This window comes from Sprattus sprattus (assembly GCF_963457725.1).
Source record: "Sprattus sprattus genome assembly, chromosome: 2".
In the NCBI taxonomy this organism is placed as follows: Eukaryota; Metazoa; Chordata; class Actinopteri; order Clupeiformes; family Clupeidae; genus Sprattus; species Sprattus sprattus.
The window spans coordinates 44,598,352-44,623,084 of record NC_137921.1 but is presented as its reverse complement, the minus strand read 5'-3'; the positions used below and the strand labels follow the sequence as shown (position 1 = coordinate 44,623,084).

Below are 24,733 nucleotides of genomic sequence, written 5' to 3'. Positions count from 1 at the left end.
GTCGCGGAGGAGACGTTACTTAGCAAAGCGAGAAAGCCAACGATTTTTTTTTTAAACTACTAATGGAAAAACATTTGAGGCACTATCACATGTCTATTCTGATGCATTTCATTGGCCCAGAGGCCGACACTTTGGGCAAAAACCCCCCTTATACAGAGAAAACGACACAAACGCTTTCCCGGCCTTAAAGGTAGAATGACGCAACAGCGCTCCCGGCTTTAATGGTAGAACAGCGGTAATGCTTTCCCGGCTTAAATGGGTTAATATGGGGGAATTCTTACAAGGCTTTTACAGGGCAGGCTCTAGGACCCAGGGGAGGTGCTCTGGGGACTAGGGAGGTCGGGCATCCACTGATTGCAAGCTCAGACTAGTTTGGCACCTGAGCAGCAACTAGTTTATGACAAAGACTTTACAGAGTCAGGGAGAATATGAGCATGTAGTCTGAAAAGGCTGACCAGGTCATCACTTTGAAATGCTTTCCATATCTGTATCAGCCTAGTCTGGATGACCTACAGCAAGCTCTGTGCTTCTGGGGTTTGCTAATCGTATGTTTGCCTTTAGATTGCAAGGAAAAAATAAATTCATTCACTTGTCATCTCTCTTTTTACTGATGTCTGATTCATTAACATTCTATCCAGATTGCATCTGGAGTGTTGGAAAGGCCTCCATGATAGAATATCGTCTACAGGATTCCACAGTTAGATTTTCTCCCTCTTGTTGCAAGCCTGGATAGCAGTAAAGCCTGGCCTCATGCCCTGCTTTTAAGAGCCTGTCTAATGGGCTGTCTGGATCGTGGCTGAATGGAAGCCTTGAAAGCTGCCTGTCCCTGTCAGGGGTCCGTGTGAACATGACCAGATAATGCAGACCTCCATTTAGATCTGTTCAAACAATTGATGTTATGTCTCAGAATCATTCTATTTAACTGGACGATTCATCCACAAAAAAACCCAGATGTCAGAGAAAAACACATTTTATTAATACTGATGATGTTTAAAGTAAAATGTGACAACCTATTTAAATTAAGTTCTCTAGTTTCCACTACTTCACTCTGCTCTTTTATTTCATGATATATCATAATGCACAAATATATTACACTATCTAAACATAAAACAAAAAGTAGATTATTTCTTTGTTGTACAATGCTTCTCTTCAATAAATCGTATACCGTTGGAAAGCCTGTTTAGTTCCCTTTTAAATGGTCCCACATTTGTAAGGAACATGCATTTGTGGGATGAGCAGCACAGCTGAGTATGTGGGTTGCGCCGATGAAACATTTGCCAAACAGCTTATTCTGGCAAACTTTTCATGGGCGCAACCCACAAACTGACGCTCATCCCACCAACGCATGTTCCTTACAAATGTGGCCAAGAAGCATTGTTACAACAAAGAAATAATCTACCAAACACAAATTTCCTTACTTTTTGTTCTATGTTTATTTGATTTCCCAGTTTCTGGTAATATCTTGCTATGGCAATATATGTTAAATGCATGTTTATAATGCCTTTATAACCTTGACATTAGATTATTATGTATGGACTATACATCAAAATTCTTTCATAAAACTGTCAGCATTAATATATAGTGGCACTGAAAAACGTGTACGTGTTAGGTTGTGTGCCCTTATGTATTGCTTGTGGTAATGTTTATAAGATGATTATGCAGTGCTTACAGGATATGTTATGAATTGCCTGTAGAGCTAATACTCTTCTATCTTTGCAGCATCATGCTGAGAGGCAGCCTCCCTCCCGCAGGATGCTGGAACTCGGCGCGGGTTCGGTCAGCGCGCAGGCCACCCTATCTGACCATCGCCATGCAAACATCCCCCCTCCACCTCTGGCTGCTGTCCAGGCAGGCGCATGCCCGGGCGTCAGTGGAGTCTCGGTACCTCGTTGCTACGTGCTGCCGCCTGAGGACTCCGAGACCTGGCACAAGCACCGCAGCGGCTTCGGCCTGGCGGGCTCCGGAATGGGCATGGGGCTGGTGATGGGTCTGTCGCCGTCCCGCTCGGGCTCGCTGCTGGAGCCCCCCAGCCTGGCGGAGAGCCTGCTGTCGGGCAGCAGCAGCCGTGACACGCTCTACATCCCACGGGGAGCCACGCTGCCCACCTCCCTGGAGCTGATGGCGGTGAACACCCTGGAGGGTGTGGGTGGCCCGGCGCCACCCTGCCAGGACCCCACCATGCCCATCAGCCCCAATGTCATTAAGCGGAGGCGGGGGGGCCTGATCGAGCAGCGGGACATCATTAAGGCACACCAAGCGCACAAGATTCAGAGCACCCCGCAGGCCCGGCGTAAGGAGTGGGAGTGAGTAGCACATGGCAACAGACAAACACACACACACACACATGGCCCAGAGACACACACTCATACTCTCACATATGACCCCCCCCCCCCCCCCCCCCCAAACACACACACACACATGCACACGCACATACACACACTCACACTCACATAAATGGTCCAGAGACACACACACACACACATACTGCCACATACAAGCACCACACACACATACACACATACACATACACACACACACACATGATCGGCCGAGTTTGGTTTAGAGCACAGCAAGTGCTGGTGTGTCAATCCACAACACTGGCAGCAAGGCACGTACAAATCCAGCATGGAGCATTCTCAGGTATCTCTACCAGCTCTAATGCACAGGTACACGTATGCACAGAACAGAAACTGCAGATCACACACTGAGAAAGTTTCATGCTGATTTGATGACTGACAGCCCTTTTCATCGTTGACATATTGAGAGCTGTTAGGCATATGGTAGCAGAAAAGGCCAGTGATTTTTGAAACTTCACCTCAACATCAACCTCTGACTCGCCTCCAGCACTTAAACAGTCCGGTCCCTTTAGCAAACCTTTCCACCTGTGCACCACACAACATTCCATATTTGCCCCATATCGCTCAGATGTGGCACCACATGGTGTAAAGTTAGAGGACGTCCAACCTCAGCTCTCATTCACCTAACTTCTCCTTCTCATGAACAGGCCATGTGGGTTGAGGTTTCCCAGATCTAGCTTGACAGAAGTGATGCAGGATAGGGCCAAGGGAGATGTGGAGAGGAGGGGTTGACCTCGGTAACAGGAAGGGAACATAGACAGGGTAGGTACAGAACCGGCCACATAGAACAGACACACAGCACCCGTATCAGCGGACACTTACCTGTTTATTAAAAGTTGAAGCTTGAAAACCAAATTCTATTTCCACCCTGGAAATTAAGTTAAGTGCAGACAGCAGATGCTTGTATACGTCCCATCATATAGGTTCCCTCTCTGGTCCATGGCAGGAAGGCTCTATCAAAACTGATCAAGCTCTCTAATATGAACCCTTGCCGTTATTTGTGTGTGCTGCTCTGTGTTTTTTAAACGGACGTAAGTCATTGCAGGCGGAGCAAGAGGAGGTTATTTGTCTTCAAGCGCTATTTAAAAGACAAAAAAGAATGGATATAAAGAAATCTTTTCTTCTTTGGTAGATTGAAATAACAGCATATATTTAGTTTTACATAGTAAACAACTGCTTAGTATGTGATCAAAATAATAGGGGGTCCTAACATGTCTGCATGAAGGACATTTCTGAGGTTGGTTTGAGTTGTTTGTACAAAATGCCTTCACATGGGTCTAGACAGACACCTATTTGTTATGTTTCAATATCGAAGAAGAATTTTAAAAGCTAGTTCCAGTTATGGGATGAAATGTAAATGATCAGAATTTGAATATTATTAATTAGGTTTTTGTGTGACAATAATCAAGCTGTTCCTCCAGTTAAGGTTATTGAACTATAGCTCATAGTCTGGGAGGGGGGGGGGGTTGAGTGTGTGTGTGTGTGTGTGTGTGTGTGTGTGTGTGTGTGTGTGTGTGTGTGTGTGTGTGTGTGTGTGTTGTGATGGATAGGGATTGGAGGCCTCCTTATGCTCTTTGGCTTAATTGGACACTGGTAGCGTCCTGTTTAGCATTTAAGACAGCTGACTGTGGGGAGGTCCGCTGAACGACCATGGGGTCCTGTGCACCCTGGCAGGGCAGAGAAGCTACTGGCTGCTATGTGTGTGCGTGTATGCATGTGTGCGTGCGTGTGTGTGTGCGTGCGTGCGTGCGTGCGTGCATGTCTTTTGAGTGACTGTGAATGGTATGTGAATGTGCATCACTTTATTCATCCCTGTCACTGATGCTGATGCATTTGTGGTTATGTGGGTGCAACTAAACCACAACAAACAAGATGCACTGTGTGTAACTGTAGGAAATGTCTCATACTTCAGAGATAAGACCCTGTCCTTCTGACTCACTTTTGCAATAGTGCCAAGAGTTGCTCAAATGTCATCTTACATTTGGAGATGATTCTATTATCTCACCTCCCCTACTTGTATACAATCTGAGAGCACAGGCACACAGTCAGAGGAGAAACAAACAGTGCTAGAGAGAGAGAGACAGATCCTGTTGTTTGCCTTGCACAGTATTGAAGGTCTCCTCAGCACATCTGGCTAATTCAAGCAATTCCACGCAGGATGATTGTCGGCTCAGTCAGGTTATGTTATTGACGTGGCCCCACATCTTTCATTGTCATTAAGGATGATTTTTCTCAGCTGGGTCCATTTACACAATAGATTTATCTATTACTCTCCCAGTAGAGAGTGCAAAAGGACACACACAGTCCACACACACACACACACACACACACACACACACACACACACACATACGTACATACACGCTCAGTCACACAGGCATGCAAACATTTATAAATGCACATGCACACACAAATGATGGATAATGAGCGTAATCTTGTCAGATTGACTTGACATTTCACCAGGAAAGGTGAGTGGTGAGCGGATCCTCAGAGGAGGGGGCACATGTGTTTGTGTGTATGTGTCTACACTCAATACCAGCTCATGACGAAGCAAAAACAGGATTTTAGACATTTTTGCAAAGTTATTTAAAAGGAAAAAACTAAATGATCACATTGATATTATGGCAAATTGAGTGTTAATTGATGAGGAACAACAATATTTGGAGCAATTTTAGCAACATAACAAAATATGAAATATTGGGGGTATTGGGGTCTTTCGTAATACGCTGTCTGTGTATGTGTATTTGTAAGAGTATGTGTGTATTTCCTAACTTTGATTGCTCCTCTCAAATCAAGCATAGCTTCTTGGTACATTCAATTCATATTTTAGGTAAATGTTGTTTCTGACTATATGGGAACACACACTGATACAGTCTTAGCAGCACAAATATAATAGATCTACAGTACTGTGCAAAAGTTTTAGGCAGGTGTGAAAAAATGCTGTAAACTAAGAATGCTTTCAAAAATGGAAGTGTTAACAGTTTATTTTCATCAATTCTTCATAAATTAACAAAATGCAGTGAAGGAACAGAAGAAAATTCTAAATTAAATCAATATTTGGTGTGACCACCCTTTGCCTTCAAAATAGCAGCAATTCTTCCAGATACACTTGCGCACAGTTTTTGAAGGAACTCTGCTGGTAAATTGTTCCAAACATCTTGGAGAGCTAGCCACAGATCTTCTGTGGATGTAGGCTTCCTAAAATTCTTCTGTCTCTTCATGTAAACCCAGACAGACTCGATGATGTAGAGATCAGGGCTCTGTGGGGGTCATACCATCACTTGCAGGACTTTCTATTCTTCTTTAAGCTGAAGATAGTTGTTAATGACATTGGCTGTATGTTTGGGGTTATGTTCCTGCTGCAGAATACATTTGGTGCCAATCATACGCCCCCCTGATGGTATTGCATGATGGATTAGTATCTGCCTGTATTTCTCAGCATTGAGGACACCATTCATCCTGACCAAATCTCCAACTCCACTTGCAGAAATGCAGCCCCAAACTGGAAAGGAACGTCTACCATGCTTCACTGTTGCCTGCAGACTCTCATTATTGTACCTCTCTCCAGCCCTTTGGCGAACAAACTGCCTTCTTCTACAGCCAAATATTTGTAATTTTGACTCATCAGTCCAGAGCACCTTCTGACATGTTTCTGCACCCCAGTTTCTATGTTTTCGTGCTTAGTTCAGTCACTTGGCCTTGTTTCCTTGTCGGGGTAGAGCTTTTTGGCTGCAACTCTTCCATGAAGACCACTTCTGGCCAGACTTCCCCGGACAGTAAATGTCTGTACCTGGGTACCACTGGTTTCTGCCAGTTCTGAGCTGATGCCACTGCTTGAAATCTTCCGATTTCGAAGGTAAATAAGCTTGATGTGTTTTTCATCAGCTGCATTAAGTTTCCTTGGCTGACCACTGCGTCTACGATCCTCAATGTCTTCATTAAAAGAGCTTGAACTGCACATTTTGAAACCCCTGTCTGCTTTGAAATCTTTGTCTGGGAGAGACCCTGCTGATACAGTATAACTACGTTGTGTCTTGTTGCTGTGCTCAGGCTTACCATGTAAATGGATACAAAATAAACATTTATTGTTTACATTTTTAAAAGCATTCTTAGTTCATAGCATTTTTTCACACCTGCCTAAAACTTTTGCACAGTACTGTACGTATGTACAAAAACATACAGACTTGCAGACCATATCCATAGTGTATATGGATTCTACACAGTAAATTCATCCCCAGAAGATCAAAGTCCTCTGGACTTTCTGGATAAGATCCCAACTCCGTTAATGTCATGCCTTTCATCATATTGCAACTACGGCTATTTATTTCAATGATCAGGACAACTGTCTTAATAATTCTTTTGTGAGTCATAATTCCATGACCATGACTTAACGCCTGACTAGGTGATCGCCTCTATACCTCTCTACTTCCCCCTTCCCCTGTTGTTGAACACACTGTGTGCTCACGTCTTCGTCATCATCGAGCTCAGTGAGGAGACCTCCGTCCGCTGCTCTACCAGCGCCTCCATCAATCTCCCAGCGCTGGATAATTAATACACTGCAGTGCTGCGTTTGTGGGGGGTGGGGGGGTTGGGGGAGTGGTTGATGGGCGTAGGGTGCAGCCTTGGCCTGTAAATCACAATGCAGTCTGGGGCTGTAAATGTGTGGTGGTTAATAAATGATGAGGGACAGGCCACACGCTGGAGTCTGGCCGGAGAAAGTGTGCGCGTACGCATAAAAATGATAAAGTGACGGGCACGTCGCTGTGTCAGAGGGGGAGGGTGTGAGTGTATGTGGTCTGCTTGTGCTTGTGACAGCAGTGGTGGGGAGGGGGGGGCAGATTGAAAACAGATGACTCGTATTTATGTGGATTGTGTGTGTATGTGTGTGTGTGTGTGTGTGTGTGTGTAAGTGTGTTTGCATGTGTGTGTTCATGCGTATGGGGGTGTGTGTGTTGGTGAAAGTGTGTGTATGCATTGGTGTGTACATGTGTGCAAATGTTTGTATCCATCAATATGGGGTGTCAGTGCGTGTGTGTGTGTGTGTGTGTGTGTGTGTGTGTGTGTGTGTGTGTGTGTGTGTGTGTGCGTGTTGTTGTTGTGTGTGTGTTTGTCTTCCCTTAACTCTTAATCAATCATGCCTCCCTTTCGTATCAGGCAGACAGGCGTCAGCTAGGATAACTGAAATCATCTCCCCCCCCCCCCCCCCCTGCTCAGCATCCCCTCACCTGCCTCCCAGCCACTCAGTGGGGAACCAAACCCCCAAACCCTTGAGCTGTCCCTGCAGAGAGCACTGGAGCTGACACTCACACAGCCAAACCTCATTCAAACTAACAACCATTGCATTGTTTTTGGCTTTCTTTTAGAGTTGAAAAAAGCATCTTCATAAATTGTGTGTGTGTGTGTGTGTTTGTGTGTGTGTTTGTGTGTGTGTGTGTGTGTGTGTGTGTCTGTGTGTGTGTGTGAAAGAGGGAGAAATAGAGATAGAGCGTGAGAGAGAGAAAGAGAGACTGTGAATGTGTTTTTGTGTTTCACTGTGTCTATCTATTTTTGTATGTATGTTCTGTGTGTGTGTGTGTGTGTGGCCTAAGTCTGTTTTTTGTCTGTGTCTATGTCCGTGTGTGTGTGTGATTGTGTCGAAGTGTGTGTGTGTGTGTATGTGTGTGCGTACACTGTGTCTATGTCTGCATGTGTGTTTGTGTGTGTGTTTGTGTGTTTGTGTGTGTTGGTGACTGTGTGGGTGTTTCCTCATTTAATGGTGCATCAGCCTGACAGTTTAGTCAGAATGCAGTTGGAGCAAGGCCCTGTCATTGCCACCAGGACACATCATTCACTTGCTGTGGCCCAAAGACATTTGCAGCCATTCTCCCCATTGACTCACAACATGATAAAAGATAAATGAGCTTATGTTTATCACTCATGTTCGGAACACTCATCATGAGCACGAATGAGTCCTTGTAGCAGGGGCAGATTTCTAAAGACAGTCACCTGGTAGTGGGGTCGAGAGGAAGTATGAGCAGAAAGGTTGACATTTGCAGCCATTTTTCCCATTGACTCACAACATGATAAATGATAAATGAGCTTATGTTTATCTCCCATGTTCAGAGCACTCATCACTGGGCATGAGTGAGTCCTTGTAGCAGGGGCATATTGCTGATGACAGTATGAGCAGAAATGAGGTTGTATAACAGTCCTCCTATGGGCCGTGACTCGGCAGCACTTAAGGTGGCCCAAGTTGCCGCTGTCTCCATGGAAACCACCGTGCCCGCTTGCCTCCTAAAACGGTCAAGAAAGACCTTTAGTGCGAAGAGTAGCTAGCGTTCGAAATACTCAATTACTGATTCCTCATGAGCAAGACCTGCGTGGGACACAGAAATGCTCTTGCTGTCTGAAAGCGAAGGGAGTTTGATCGCGTTGAAGAGACAAAAGGTTGGGGTCTGAATGATGGGGCACTTCAGTGCAATCAGAGTGATGTGTAGCCCTCAGATGCTTTAGTGCAGACTAGGACATGAGCTGACTAATGGGTTTATCAAAATATATGAGTGATGGTCCCCACAGCCAGAGATTTTAAAGTGCAACTCTCTGAATGGCGTTTCAGACTGGCAGTGCTGTGGAAGGGAAGCTTCACAATAGTGAGACACCTTGCTTGAAAGCCCTGCTGTGCCCTGCTGTAACGCAGCATTCAACAAGTGGAGAGTTTTTACGAGAGGGTCCATATGAGCCCATCGGGTCCGCTGCACTTTTCCAGGTCCATACCAGAAGTCCTCCACTCAAAACTGATTCACAGGCACAGAAAAATCAAAAGTTGGCCCCGGCAACAACCCAGAGTCCTCCAGAAATGCTCACCATAAAAAGGACAGAGTACAAGAGCTCATTCATTTCTATATGAATAAATAAAACTGGAATTAATACAAAATGAATTTACATGAGCATACATACATATATGCAGATTATATGATACATTAAAAATGTATACTACATGAAAAGCGTGTTCTCTGTCCAACAGTCAGGATAGAGTGAGCACTATGTAATCCTTGGGGAATCTGTCACTTTCATATGTAGTTGACAGCCATCCTTTAGTTCTCATCTGACTAGGCAACCCCTCTGAGTTTACATGGGCTTCCGCTCCCTGCATTATTTGTGCAGTCCTATCTTTATCCCGTCACAGGTTTATCTCTGAATCCCAATGCTCACCCAAAATCCCTAGCACCGACAGTAACAGTGCTTGTCGTCGTACATAGATGCATAACATCAAGACTTCGACCATAGCCTTGGACATCCCCCTCTCCTGGACACGTATGAGGCTGTAGAGAGCACTTTCTGCCATAATCTGCATACCAAGGGACACACAGAAGGCTGATAAGCCTCTGCAGAGCTTAATTAATTGAGCCATGTGCGTTTAATGGCTGCTGAATGCCTCCTGTGTGTGTGTGTGTGTGTGTGTGTGTGTGTGTGTGTGTGGTGGAGAGTGGGATCTGGACTGCAACCAAACTCTGCAGGAGGGTGGGTCTCCAGGGAGCAGACTTGCTTCTCAGAGGGTAGAGGCTTTCGAGTCTGACTGAGACAGAGAATGAGTGGCAAATTGTTGCATTGAATGTGGGGTACTTGTTTGCTTGTGTATGTGTGTGGGTTACTCCAGTTATGGGCGTGTGTGGACCTGGTTGGGTGTCTGTTTCTACCCCCTTTTTTGGCTAGGCTACAAAATGTTCAGCCTGCTGGAAGCAGGAGGTCCTTCTGTTTTGCTGCAGATTCAAACACACACACACACATACACACACACACACACACACACACACACACACAACGTCTGATGCACACACACTAAATTTCACGAAAGCACACATAGACTAGACAGAGTACACAAATGCATAAGCGCACACAGACACACAGACACACACACACAAACACACACTCACACACACACACACACACTGAGACACACACACCGCTCGTCAGAAGTCCATGCTGGGGGAGACGGAGGCCCCTAAGGTTGTCAGCTGTCGTGGCTTCTCAGCACAACCCTGTGCACTGACCGTAACTCTACGCAGGGTAACAAACGCTCTGGAGACCCGAGCAGAACCAGCAGCACAGACCTTCCTCTTCACTGCTCCGAACCCTGCAGTGGGGTGAGGAGGACTGAGGAGGACACTTACAAAGTCGTGCGAGAGGAGACACCACCATGTCCTCTCTGATCGACGCGTTAAATGTCATCCACATGTCTGTACACCTGTGGATGTGTGTGTGTGTGTGTTTGTGTGTGTGTGTGTTTGAGTGTGTGTGTGTGTGTGTGTGTGTGTGTGTGTATTCCATGTATCTGTTCATTTTTTTATGTTTATTTTAGTGTCAGAAGCTTTTAATGATCAATCAGATCTCCAACCCCAATTAAAGGTGAAATCATACCTGTAGCAACTGCAGCAGTGTGTGTACATGATCCAGAACGCTCCGCAAGCCAAATCACTGGTGTTGTGTTGGTGGTGTGGCTGAGGGAATTAAAACACAGATAGGGTATGTCTCCTCGTGGCTCTGGGCAAAGAGGATTGGCCCCCTGCAGTTGTTCTTATCAGCCCATTAGTACACACGCTCCACAGACGAGCCGCATAGTGTAAATGCCAAACATGTTTGTCAAAGATGAGATATTTTTGTTGACATCCTGAAAAGGTCTATTCATCTGTGTGATGTGTCTGTCAGGCATAATGAGAGAGAGAATGAGTGAGGGAAAAAGATAGAGAGAGAGGGAGAGAGAAAGAGAGAGAATGAGGCCAGAGAGAGAGAGAGAGAGAGAGAGATTTTGATTTTTAAAAATACTCTTTATTGCAATATACAATGGTATATTGCTACAATATCTTAAAACAACAAATCATGTGTAAACATAACAGTAGAAATAAAACAGGACATTTCATATATTTCCTACCTTCACAACATGTACAAAAACCAATTCGTTCTCAACGACAGTACATAGAGCTCTATTGATGCACCATATGCTCTCAAAAGACTCAAGGTCCTGCATGAGTTTGTAAAAACGGAAATCAATTAAAATCCTGTACTTTATCAAAGCAGAAAACAAAATAAGTGCATCATCACCAGATTGATTATTTACCTTGTTTTTCCTACTTAGATAAATGGCCATTTTGGATTGGCCCAAAATAAAATTCAACAATTTACATTAATTTTGTCTGCGTTGCACATATTTGAAACCAAAAATGAAAGTCTCCATAGTAAACACTTTGTCAAAACAATCAAATAAATTATGTAAAACAACAAACAAAGGCTTCAGTCTTATGCATTGCAAGAAAGCATGGTAGATAGTCTCTCTTTGAGTACAAAAAGGACATTCCTGATCAACCTCCTGGTTTAACACTGAAATAAAAGCATTTACTGCTATAGCCCCGTGCAGAATCCTCCACTGTAAGTCACCCACCCTTTTGTCTAAAGGTGGTTTATACAGTGATCTCCATTCTGGTCTTATATCTTGACCCAGTCCAAGAACTGTGCGCCAAGGTGTGTCAACTCTGTCATTTAAAACTTTTTTATTAAAAACTTTCACACAGGCCTGATACAACTGTTTCCCACTGACACTACTTAAAACCATTATCATTGGACTCTCAGGTTTAAGAACGGACCTGTGCTCCCATCCAGATTGGGTGAGAGGATCAAATCTGGAAAACTGTCATTCTCATTCGGACTTATTGCCTCTGCACAATACTCTCCCAACAACTTAAAATTATCTACTGTTAGAACAGCCCGCCATTTATCCAAAAATTGGGCAGTTGCACGAACAGACCTTACCCCAAAATGGTCTGCCACCTTCTTTACATCTACAAGACTAGGTCCAGCCAGATAAAAAAAAAATCTTAAAGTCACTGTCTTTGAGTTGAGAAGAATTCTTGTGAGTGCATGAAAACCATAAGAAGTAACGTCCAATCGTGCTCCAAAGACCAATGGCTCTTGCAATAACCAATGGAGAGAGGTAACTGGTCCGTTCCTCTGTACAATAAACAAATCCCAGATTTTAAACAAGCTTCTATAAAAAGGGGGTCCTTTTGAGATATCCAATAAATGGGGGGTCATCAGAAAAAGGGACTTATCTAGTCCTAATCCACCACAAGTTTTTAAAATACTGCAGCTTACAGACCGCCAAGCCACATCTGAAGACCCACTCAGAAGTCTCTTTATAAACTGCATCCGAAAGGCTGCAGTCCTGCTTTGCATCTGCATAAGGCCATGACCGCCTTCGTCTTTTCGCAGAAACAAAACTGCTTGAGGGACCCAGTGTAAATGATCCCCAAAAAAATTGACCAACAAAGATTGCATTTTACCCAAAAGGTCTGGTGGGGGGTCCACACAGGCCAGCCTATGCCAAAAACATGATGCAACCAAATTATTAATTATGAGTGTACGTCCCCTAAAGGACATTTTTGGAAGCAGCCACTTCCACTTTTCAAGACGTCCTTTAACTTTCTCAAGTGCACCATCCCAATTCCTTTGCACTACTGTGTCGTTACCTAAAAAAATGCCCAGATATTTGAACCCATCCTTTTTCCACTGCAGACCACCTGGGAGACTAGGGACTCCCTTGGCCAACCATTGGCCGAGCAATAAAGCCTCGCTCTTCGACCAATTAATTTTGGCTGATGAAACAAACCCAAAGTCATTAAGTACCTTTACAAGTGTCTTAATATCAGCTTCATCACTTATCAATAAAACAACGTCATCAGCGTAAGCTGACAGACGGAGGGGGTTGATACAACCCGGTATGGAAATACCGTTTAAACGTAATCTCAGTTTACTTGAAAGTGGCTCTATTGCAAGGGAATAAAGCATTCCGGATAAAGAACACCCCTGCCTCACACCCCTATTCACTTCAAAAGGAGCGCTTAACCCACCATTTATCTTCAGGATACTCTCTACATCACAGTACATAACTTTGATCATACTAATGAATTTTTCACTAAAACCAAAAGCGACCAAAACATTCCATAAGTATTCATGCTCAACTCGATCGAAGGCTTTCTCTTGATCGAGTGATATCAAGCCTACGTCGAGTTTCAACAGCCTTGAGGCGTCAATAACGTCACGAATCAACGCTACGTTGTCTACTATTGATCTACCGGGTAGCCTACACAGTATGTTTGGTCGGAATGGACCACTTGTTCCAGCACTTTATTAAGCCTTTAGGACAACACTTTTGATAAAATCTTGTAGTCACTGCACAGGAGTGAAACAGGTCTCCAGCTCTTAATTTCGGTGAGGTCACCTTTTTTAGGGAGGAGAGTGATGACTGCTCTACGACAACTCATCGGCAGAAGCCCTCCGGCTAAGCTGTCATTGAGGACTGCCAGCAAGTCTTCACCCACCTCCGGCCAGAATGACTTATAAAAGCTAGTCGAAATCCCATCAAGCCAAGGAACTCGATCCCCCTGCAAAAGTTGAAGGGCGCTCTCCAGTTCCCCCAACGTAATAGCAGTGTCAAGCCCGGCCAAGGTTTCCGTTGAAAGCTGAGGCAAGTTTTCTAAAAAAAAACATTATCGGTAACCTCTCCGCTGTTAACCTCACTCCTGTATAGATCCTGATAAAAAGTGACTGCCCTTTTACGAATTTCAGAAGTATTTGATAGTAAGACTCCTGCTTCTGACCGCAGAGAATGGATCAATCTCCTCTGGCCATTTTTCTTTTCCAGATTAAAAAAGAACTTTGAAGGCATATCCATTTGATCCACCCCCTGAAAGCGTGATCGGACCAACGCACCATTCACCCTTGTACCCAGCAGATCAGCTAAAGAATTTCTTTTCGCCGTCAAATTCTCGACGTAATCGTTGCCATTATTATAAGCCAGCTCTTGAGCTTCAAGTAACTCCTTTTCCAATGTCTCTATAGACTGAGTTATGTCTTTTGTTACATTATGTGTGTACTGCTTACACAATTGTTGTATTTGAACTTTACCAACATCCCACCACTGTTGTAAGGAACTAAAAGATGATTTTTGTGTCCTAAAATTATCCCAGAACAGTTTAAAAACATCCTTAAAATATTTATCTTGCGTTAAATTTGTGTTGAAGTGCCAATACGCACTCTTTGGCTTCATATTCCTTAAAGTTGCTACACACTGTACAAGACTGTGGTCAGAAAAACTTACAGGCGTAATCATACAGGATCTAAAAATGTTGAGATGGTGTTTAAAACAATAAAACCTATCTAGCCTAGCTAATGAGAAAGTAGCAGCATAAGCATGGGCCCAGGTGTACTGCCTCTGCTCGCCATGAAAATTCCTCCAAACATCCCTAAGATCATGTGCCTTCATAACCTGAATTAGGTTCTTTCTGGAAGGCATATGAGGCTCAATATGATTGCGATCTATGATACGCTCTGTACAATTGAAATCCCCACCCACAAATAAATACTCCTCACTGTTGCAGTCAAACAAAACAGTTGATAATGTGTCTAAAAAAGACAATCTATCTATTCCTTTTGTTGGCGCGTACACACATATAAAAACCAACACAACATTTTCAAAACGAGCTCTGACTTTAAGGAGTCTACCTTTCAATACCTCCGCACGTCATAAGATACTAGGGTAAAATTCTAAATAAAATAGCAACACCACCACTTATGGAAGTGTTGTGGCTGAGCAGAGAGAGCCCATCCCTCTCCATAGCCCAATCAGCCGCGTTACCGGCATCGCTGTGCGTCTCCTGCAGCAGAGCAATATCAAAACGTTTCTGTTTTGCGAGTTCAAATAATTGCGCTCGTTTGGATCGGTCCCTAGCTCCATTCATATTTAACGAGCCAATGCGAATCTCACTCATCGGAATATTGAAAGAAAAAAGATTGCACAGCCCCCAAGAAGAATTTAACAAAAGAAAGAAAATAAAAACTCTAGACATGATCAACATCGTTGGCACCTAAAACAATATTCAACTTGGTGAGAACTTTTTTTAAACGGTAGCCCTCTTGATTCGTGAAACCACCTTCGGACATGAACACCCTTGTTTTCTGTATAAATTGATCCACGTCAGGAAAAAAGTCATCTATTCGAACATTCCTAGCATGTTTGGTCTGACTTAAAAAAGTCTTTATATCCCCACAGGGGCGGACTGGGACAAAAAATCGGCCTGGGCATTTTGAACCAGACCGGCCCACTAAATTCGATAACACACCTTTTCAGTCTTTTTGGTCTCTCGAATGTCTACACCAACCAGGCTTATAGCTAGCAGGGCGTCTGCCCTATAGTCTACTAAAAAATAAGAAGAAACGGGACGCCCTACTTTTAGGCAGGACGGCCTAAAGACGCCCTATTTTTCTCCCGTTTTACCTGTTAACTTCGCTGAATGTGATCAAAATTCACCGTTTCAGTCGCTTCAGTGCTTAGCGAAGTCTAGAATCATACATATGCCCTGCCAATTAGAAAATAGCATTGCTGTATTCCCGCTACAACAACGTTACATCATGATTCCAACGAAACATTGATTCACGGGCTCGCAGAAGCTACAGAAGACAGCTGTCTCACCGCACGTCACTGAACCTACTTCTTTATGAGTTCAACAAGAGTTTGTGTGTTAAGGTGGTGGTCTTAATTAATCTAAATGCAATACAATACAATATACATCATACACTTTAAAGCTTTGTTCAGAATACGGAGGTATAAGATCGGTCGATATTTTTTGGAACCAGAAAATAGCGACTGAAGAACCCCCTGTTCTCGTCTCCGAGAGGACAGGCTGTATTGCTCCCTTTTCTAGAAGGGAGTCTATTTCCTCCTGTAGGAAACGCGCTTGATGATGTGGCACTAACGTTTGAACCATGCCCCTGAAAACTGGAGCGTATAACGGGCTATCATAATTCGGTATCTGGACAAATTGGCATATTCTCAGAATACCAGGGTTTGGGAATACTGGGCTTTCGGAACATTGACATGGCACCGCGCACCAATAGGCTAACAGGCTAGCCCACCACTCAAACACACAACATAGACTGTAGGCTAACGGCTGGCTGTTTCAGAGTACAGTAGGCTGAGGGCTAGCAACAGCTACAGACTTGTCTTGTATTTACAATGCAAACGAACTTGGCCATAGAACATAGGTCCTAAGTCAAACATATTTTAGAGACGTTTTAATTCATGATCAGTAGGCTAAGCTTACCGTAGGTCGTTGTATCGTATCTCCCTGGCTGTAGCCACCAGCATCACTGTCATCCACGGGAGCTGATGATGGCCCTGCCGTGGCAAACATTTCCGATATTTTGGCACATTTGGCAGCGTTGGCTTTAAGAGCAAGCCTCTTCTTATCTCGCAGTTTCTCTGCACCCCATTTTTGCTTTCTCTCCATTTGGACTGGAGGATTCTAACAAAACGTGCGTTTCTGTGCACCGACGAAGCTAAAGGTAGAAGATGTTTGGTGATATGATTGGACGAGCCCCTAGTCACTCAAGAAGACAGCCAATGGGCCGCAGATTAGCATGCGCGTGTCAAGCATGTCAAGGCCATGGGCCACGCTGAGTTTGTTTACCGTCCTACACTGTATGAAGTACTGGGGTACCCACTATGCCGCAAAGAGCAAGATATGCTGCAATCCGACTCACTCCCGCTCTCTGTATCCGTGGAAGCTGAACAGCTATGAAGATAGTTAAGATACGTCGTTATCGGGAAACGAGGCCCATATCAACAGTACGAAGGAACATAACAATCGCACTATTCATGCGTGCCGCAGACAAAATTTTATCATACCCAACTACGGCCCCTATGGCCAAACTAACAATTTCCACACTATCGGTAGAGGCGATTTTCACCGCATGCCGCCTAGTGAGGAAATCAAACTTTTCCTCCGTACCTGAGGCAGCCATGTTCTCAACACAGAAAACAGACGCCCAGGTAATGGGGGGGGGGGGGGGGGGGGGGGGGGAACAACCACACTACACACACACTCCGCACCACACAATAACTAAAGCTCCTTCAAACAAAACAATACACACACACAAACAAACAAGCATATATAGAAATAGATATAAAGAAAGATTGAAAAACACAGCGAAACTGGCACAGCGGCCAGACGCAGCTTTCGCTCACAACTCTCAGGCTCCGCCCACACACTCAGTCCATGCGCAAAACAGGAAGAGAGAGAGAGAGAAAGAAAATGATACTTAGCTCAGTTCAGATACTGTTTCATAGTGATGTCTGTACTTCTTGCATTTCTTCAGACGTTTATAGTAAAAAAGGGTGAAAAAAACCCTGTCATAACACAGATTTGTGTGACTGAAAGGAGAGATGGGGGGTTTATGTGTATGTCAGCATGATGCATTGGCCCTCGTAAGCCAAATTGGTTTCTGTGGTTGTCTGCTCTGTGGTGTGTTTAGGCAAGCTATGCGTCGTGACGAATGATCGTCATATCAGAGGTCTATCACTCATGCTCTGCGTCTGAGGAGCTGTCAACAGTTATTGTCTGCGACAGGCTTTCTCTCTTTCTCTCTCTCTCTCTCTATCTCTATCTCCAGTTAATATTGGGGTGCAGGTTGTTAGATGCTTTTGTCTCAGACTACACAGAGAGAGGGACGAAAAGAGAGAGAGAGAAAGATTTGTCACGCCCCTCAAAAGAAGTCAGGAGAGAGTGATGTTGTTGAGATTAAAGGGGAGGAAATAGACAAAAAAAGAGTAGAAATGAGAATGAAAAAGAAAACAGAGAGGAGGACAATAATGACATAATGGAGGGAGAGGAGCTGCATGGGTAGAAGAATAGACAGTGAGACAGACAGGAGAGGGAGACAACAGTGAGACATGCAGGAGAGAGAGACAGTGAGTGAGACAGGCAGGAGAGAGAGAGACAGCGAGTGAGACAGGCAGGAGAGAGGGACAGAGAGTGAGACAGGCAGGAGAGAGAGACAGAGTGAGTGTGTGCGAGAGAGAGTAAATGAGAGAGACAGTGAGACAGGCAAAAGAAAAAGAGAGAGAGAGAGAGAGAGAGAGAAAGAGACACAGAAACAGAGATGTAGGTCTTGAAGCTATCCCACAGCTTAGCCAATGTTAAGTTTTGGTCCTTCGAGAGCACAAGGATGAGTCTCAGTGAATGGCTTCTATTCTCGTTGTGGGTGACTCACTAATTCTGATGGGGGTTGGGAGTGGGGGGGGGGGTCTTTGTAACATACATCGCATTCATTCCCCTTCATTACTCATCACTTTTATTAGTCAGAGGATAATCAATTTCCTTTGCCCCTCTCAGAGACATCGTTCCCTTCGCTTTTCCAGGGGAGCTTAACATGCAGTGATGGGAGGCAGAATTGACCTGTTCATAATAGCCCAGGGCCACTCATTCACTCAGGGGCCAGTGAGCGCAAAGATGATACTCTTATTTTTCTGCTCCGGCATAGAAAATTACCTTTTGTCAATAGTAATTTGAATTCAATAGCAGTCTATTCAGAAAGACCTTACCTTTTCTGTCATTAAGGTAATCACTATTTTGTTGAGAGTATTTCTATATGTTCCTTTCATGCGATTCAGAGGAGACTGTTGCCTTTTTTTCTTTCTTAATTTAACTAGAGCAAGGCTCAGACTTGAACTGTCTGTGCACCTTCATAATAAACACATTTTCTGTACTCTGCCCAGTCTGTCTTTTGTGGCATGGTTAAATTGAATCTCACCGGGTCCTATTTTCCCCACATGCGCATGTGCTTGCACACACACACACACACACACACACACACCAGACACACACACACACAGCCTTGTGGATGGCTTTTCTGTTTGTGATTCCAGCTGTGATCAACTCGGTTAAGTTTTTGAGGCATCCTTGTGTCAAGCCTCTTGCTGGGTAGAGTCCTTTGTCATCTTCTCCTGAAGGGTGGTCGTGAGTGAGTCCCTGTAGTTGGGTGTTTGGCAGAACGTGGCGCCACACTCATTCATTTCACCACCGATCTCCAGTGGGGAAGAAAACGTTCACTATCCAGTCCATGATTTGTCATGTCTGCCAGTACCACGTCTCAGCTCAAAATCGATAATGTCGCCATCCCGATTATTCACGTGGTCACATTTAGCAGGTGCTGGGTTTTTGTGTTGATTTATGCTCCAAACCCCATATATATGTATGTATTTTCTTTTGGAAATGCTAGCAGGTATAAAGTTTGCCTTATTTTGAAATGCCCCTCTGTAATGCTCATACGGGTCTTTATATACCTGATTTCATAGTCATGTAGCTGCACACCTGTGTAAATGTTGAATTATCCAGTGTCCAGTCAAATGTTTGGCAAAAGATGTTGGATTTCAGTACGTGTACTTTTATTCATAGGTTTACAGTGTATAGATTATAGTGAATGGCTACTTAACCATTGTATGTTATCCTCTGTGATTTATTTTTTTTATTCGATTTGATTTGACTGATTCGACCTGACTTTACTTCAGGTGAAATATACTGTGTAAAACTTAACAGCCTTGTTGAATTGTTGCTCTTTCCAAACATGGCTAGAAATGGTAGCAGGTAGTGTTTGTATGTGCAACACCACCATGCAAAGGAAGATATTACATGGTCTTGCATCATCAAGACTTTTCATGACAGATGGATCTTTGGATCCATCAGGGGTGTTCTAGTCAACAAGAGAGCCGCAATCCTGAATTTAACACACCCAGAATGGCCATTTGCTTCCACTACATCACATTTATATCCATTTGTTGTTGTTGTGATGCATGACAAAGTTGCTATATTGTGTTATTTAAAGGATTGAGCACCTCGGCAGCCCGGTATATATGATGCATTCAATATTTACAGCCACTGCGCATAATTACACCCTTGTAGACTATGAGCGTACTGGGTGAGAAGGTTTGGGAATAACTCAAAGTTCTTATGATTGCTGCCTTCTTGGTGACCTTATATATTGACAGGTTTTGCTGCAGCAAGATTTTCCAGTGGATTTGTGTTGGATTATAGCAATAAATCCCAACGTAACTTACCGCACCTCTGCAGTTTTATATAATTCTGCAGTATTTTTCCATCATCATTCTTTTCTCACCATCTTAACTAAACAGACCATAAAACACACCGTCACACCATCTACCTCTCAGTGAAGAGTTTGCTGCAAATCGCCGTTCGATCACACACCTCGTGTTCAAACTCATAAAATGTGGATTTTGGTAATTTCCTTGTGGAGTGACACCCTGACCCCCACACTCTCACACATACCCTCCCACCCCCTTGCCCGGGATCTTGGGAATATTACTGCCATGCATCACAGTCGGCTGCTGCCCCTTTGCACCTTCAGCCGTGGGCCTCGAGGGAGCAGCGTGTGAATTATGACTCGACGCTCAGCATCCCTTCCTCCTGCTCCTGCTCTTCCTCCTCCACTTCCTTGCTTCCCTCTTGTTCACCTGTTCACTTTGTTGTCCTTCTCGCCATATTTCCCTGTCTGATTCGCAGACTGACGGTGTTCTTTTTTAAGATTTCCCTCAACCACTCAATCTCAGATTTGTGATTCTCTCATATACTTCCCTATCCTTTCACTCTCTCATACACACATCCGATCCCATGTACTTTTCGCCCTCTTTTTCTCTCTCTCGCTCTCTTTCTCTCACTTTCTCTCTCTCTCTCTCTATCACACAATCTTTAATCCTCCTGTGCTTTCTCTATATGTCCTCTATGTGTCTGTCTCCATCTAACTTGCTATCACCATTTCTGAAAACACCATGTCAACACTACTTTCTTCCTCACACTCTCCCTCTCTCCCCATTCTCTGCAGCCTCCTCCCTCTCTCAATTATCCCCCTCTCTTTTCTCCCTCTCTCTATTCTCTCTCTCTCTCTCTATGACTGCTAGGTCTGTTCTCACACAGTGGCTTGCGTGTTTAAATATTGAACAGTGCAGACTTATGACTAGTCTTCATCGCCAGTGGCCACGGGCCGTATTCACAAAGAATCTTAGGGCTAAAAGTAGCTCATAAGTGGCGAATTTAGGAGAAACTCCTAAAAATAATGGGCGTGTCAGTTTTAAATTTAGGACTCCTATTTTTGTTTTACTAAGAGCAATTCACAAAGTATTTTATCCCTAAAAGTAGCACCTAAGTCTAAGACAGCTTAAAACTCCTCATGAGGACTCCTAAGTCACTAAGACTTATTCACAAAAAATCGTAAGATGGCTGCAGCCGACTTGGAATTGATAAAAGACATTGCTTAAACAGTGAAGGTATTAATATTGTCGTAGAATTAGCGCGGGATGAAATGACGCCTTTAAACAACGATGTGTCCCGAAGTGAAATGTTTGGAAACATAAAGATAGCCTATTTGGCTTCGCGGAAAACGCAAATGACGACTGGGAATCATCAGTCAGCCGTTTAATTCATCAAACTATCAACGCACTGTAGACCCCACATCATCCAACAGTTTATCCAGTTGCCTTTGGACAATCGCCAATTACACAAGATCAAAGTAAATTCCATGGCGATCGCAGTAATGTCCAGTGACGGGACACACATTACAATAATTGCCCCATCAAAAGATGAGGACGTTTTCGCCCACCGTGGCCTGGATGTACCAATGACTCGTGCATTTCAACGGAGAGCGGTCTGCAGCAGGTTTTTGAGAACTTACCAGCTGGATGCCGCTGGGGTGACAGTGGCTATTGGTCCTGGGACCAGTAGGCTTTCGCTTAGGCTACGTTTCACGTTCGTTTCGCTTGAAGGGCCGTATGTGCTGATATTTGAAGTGGTCAAGGGCTGGAAATATAATAGCCTAACAGTTTGCTGGGTGCTTTAATTATTACTGCCTTGATTACATGCAATTGCCATATTTTATATTGATCGCTTTCTTTTTCTCTTAACGTGCAAAGTGTCATTCCCGTTGGATGCACAAACTTTTTAATATGACTTAATTTGAAGCCTAGCTTATTCTCTTATTTTCAGTTGATATAGTGGGATTGTTAGAGGGACGTCACGAATTAGTTTTTAATGAGAGAGCCTGTCAACAACCAATCACCGTCCTCACCCCTTCTAAACTCGTGCATGAGAATCGACGTCATCCATAGCAACGGTGCTTTTATCTTAAGCTTAGGAGTTTGTATTATCCTTAGTATGAGTAGGTCTCAGAGGCGTTGTGAATCACTTTTAAGAAATTACTCCTACGTAAAATGTTTTAGCGCGAGTTAGGAGCACTCTTAGTGGTAAGATAAAATGCTTTGTGAATACGGCCCCAGATCACCAAATTGCGCGTCAGCCAATTTGTTTTGATTAAAGTGTTTCAGTGGTATTCTAGGGAGTTGGTAAATATTCGTGTTCAACCCCTACCCCCATTTTTAGCATTAGCCTCTGCTGAGCACACTTTTCCCACTGATTGTCAGTGATGCTAACTGTTTCCTTCAATTTATAACCAAGAGAGACTGCTTTTAGCCAGAGGGCCATCCGGAATCTGTAAACTCAATATAGATATGGAGATGGTATTTCAATCCTAAATAATTGATCTATACACCTGGATCCAGCATTGGTCTGCCTTTTTATGCTTTAAAGGTAAAGTCCTTGATTATAATCTAATACACTTTTTTGTCAAATTCAGCTAATTCCTCACTTTCCCTAAACTGTTTCTTCTGTGTATGCTCAAAAAATAATTTGGTGGTCATACAGAGTTCTGGCTCTGTAAGTAAGAAACAAACAAAGTGGCTTAGACTGAATAATACACTCTTCAAGCCAATCAGCAATGCTGCCTTAGGAGCACTGAAGGGAGGGATGTATTTACAGTAATTGTCTGATGAATTCAAATATCAACATTATTTTGCCCAGGATCAAGCACTGCACCTTTAAAGGGTGTTCCTCGGTTTGCTTTGTCATTTCAATCAAGATAATCCCTCCCCGCACATCCAGCCAGCATATGTACAACCGACTTCAGTCACTAAGGTCGTAGGATAGCTACAGGTGCATCGCCACAGTATTCCTTCTCTAGGTCTCTCATGTGTCACACAGTATTCCTTCTCCACGTTTCTAATGTTTCGTTTGGGTTGATAACAAAGCCTCGTCCTCAGACAGTGGCAGGCGGGAACGCTTTGTCTTACACGCTCCGTCGGGCGCTCCTGTTCCCTGCCATAAAGCGCTGTCATTCCCCACAGCTAATTAAGCCCCTCAGATAAATGAAAAGAACGCGGGGTAAAGGGGAAGCCATGGCGCTCGCTCTATTAAAGGCATTTAGACTCCTCTGACAAATTCAGCCACGGATATCAGAAAACGACGCAGCCATGAATGTGAACATGACACTATTTTTCTGCCTGGTGTTGATAGAAAGACATTGGAATGTCGTTTCCTCCCATTAGGTAGCACAGTAATGGTTTGTGTGATGTGTTTCCACTCGTTTCCACTATAGTAATAATCTCTTACTTACTCCCATTTTCCCTTATCCTATGATTATGTGTACTGCTTTATGCATTATTTGGTAGTTTAAAAGTAAAATAGACTGATCTTTTAAATATGAGTATGTTCGGTATGTATATGGGTAGGTAGTGACCTTCTCTGAGAAGAGAAAGAGAGAGAGAACACGGGGGGATATATCGAGAGAGAGGGAGAGAGAGAGAGAGAGAGAGGGAGAGAGAGAAAGTGTGTGTGTGTGTAGTGCTTCATGTCCTGTTTTTCCAAACATAAAAGTGATGAAAACACAGGGCAGATGAATGCTTGGTTCCTTTTGCTATGGAATCACCCGCCTGTCTATTTAAGAAGGATTTCAATATCAAAGCTAAAAATGTTTTTTGTTGTCATTGCTGTTTTGTGCTGCTGGCATGCCGGGATATGGTAATTGTGATATGTTAATTTGGGAGTGGTGTGTGTGTGTGAATGCTTGTAAATCTGTGTGTGTGTGTGCATGTTTGTGCTTGTTTGATTTTTGTGTGTGTGTGTGTGCATGTGTACGTCTGTGTGTCTGTGTGTCTGAATGTGTGTGCATGTGTGGAGACTGTAATGGGCAGACAAGAGATCCCAACTGTAGTTAGTCTAATCCACTGGCACATCTTTCAATCTCATATCTTCAGTAGAGGAGAAATAGTAGTCTTTTTTAGTCCTTCCTATATTGCATAGCCCAATACAATTTTCAAGATTGGTCTGTGTGTGTGTTTGTGTGTGTGTGTGTGTGTGTGTGTGTGTGTGTGTGTGTGTGTGTGTGTGCACTATGTACAGCACTTTGGTCAGTGCAAGCTGTGTTTAAATGTGCTCTAAAAATAAACTTTACTTACTTTACTTACTTACTACCTAAATCGCTTAAAGAGACACTGGAGTAATTGCTTGAGCCCAGTGACTAACACAACTCTGGGGAGCTTTTTTGACAAATAGCCGAAGCACAGGGCTCTAGTCTTCTCACATCCTGCCATCCACCATTCTGGGTCCCCACAGCAACCTCTAGTGGACCTTTTGAAGTGTAAACAGTTTTACAGGGAAACGTATTAG

The 24,733-nt window shown here is 43.8% G+C and overlaps 1 protein-coding gene across 1 annotated transcript in view; it reads left to right on the top strand.

Moving 5' to 3' along the window:
• Positions 1 to 1,752: 1,752 nt before the first annotated feature.
• Positions 1,753 to 24,733, top strand: part of cacna1ea (calcium channel, voltage-dependent, R type, alpha 1E subunit a) — a gene marked incomplete at both ends in the record, with an annotated part of 123,522 nt that continues 100,541 nt past the window's right edge. Inside the window, one exon of the mRNA XM_080832872.1 lies at positions 1,753 to 2,303. Coding sequence (XP_080688998.1) covers positions 1,753 to 2,303 — 551 coding nt within the window. The remainder of the gene's footprint in view (positions 2,304 to 24,733) is intronic.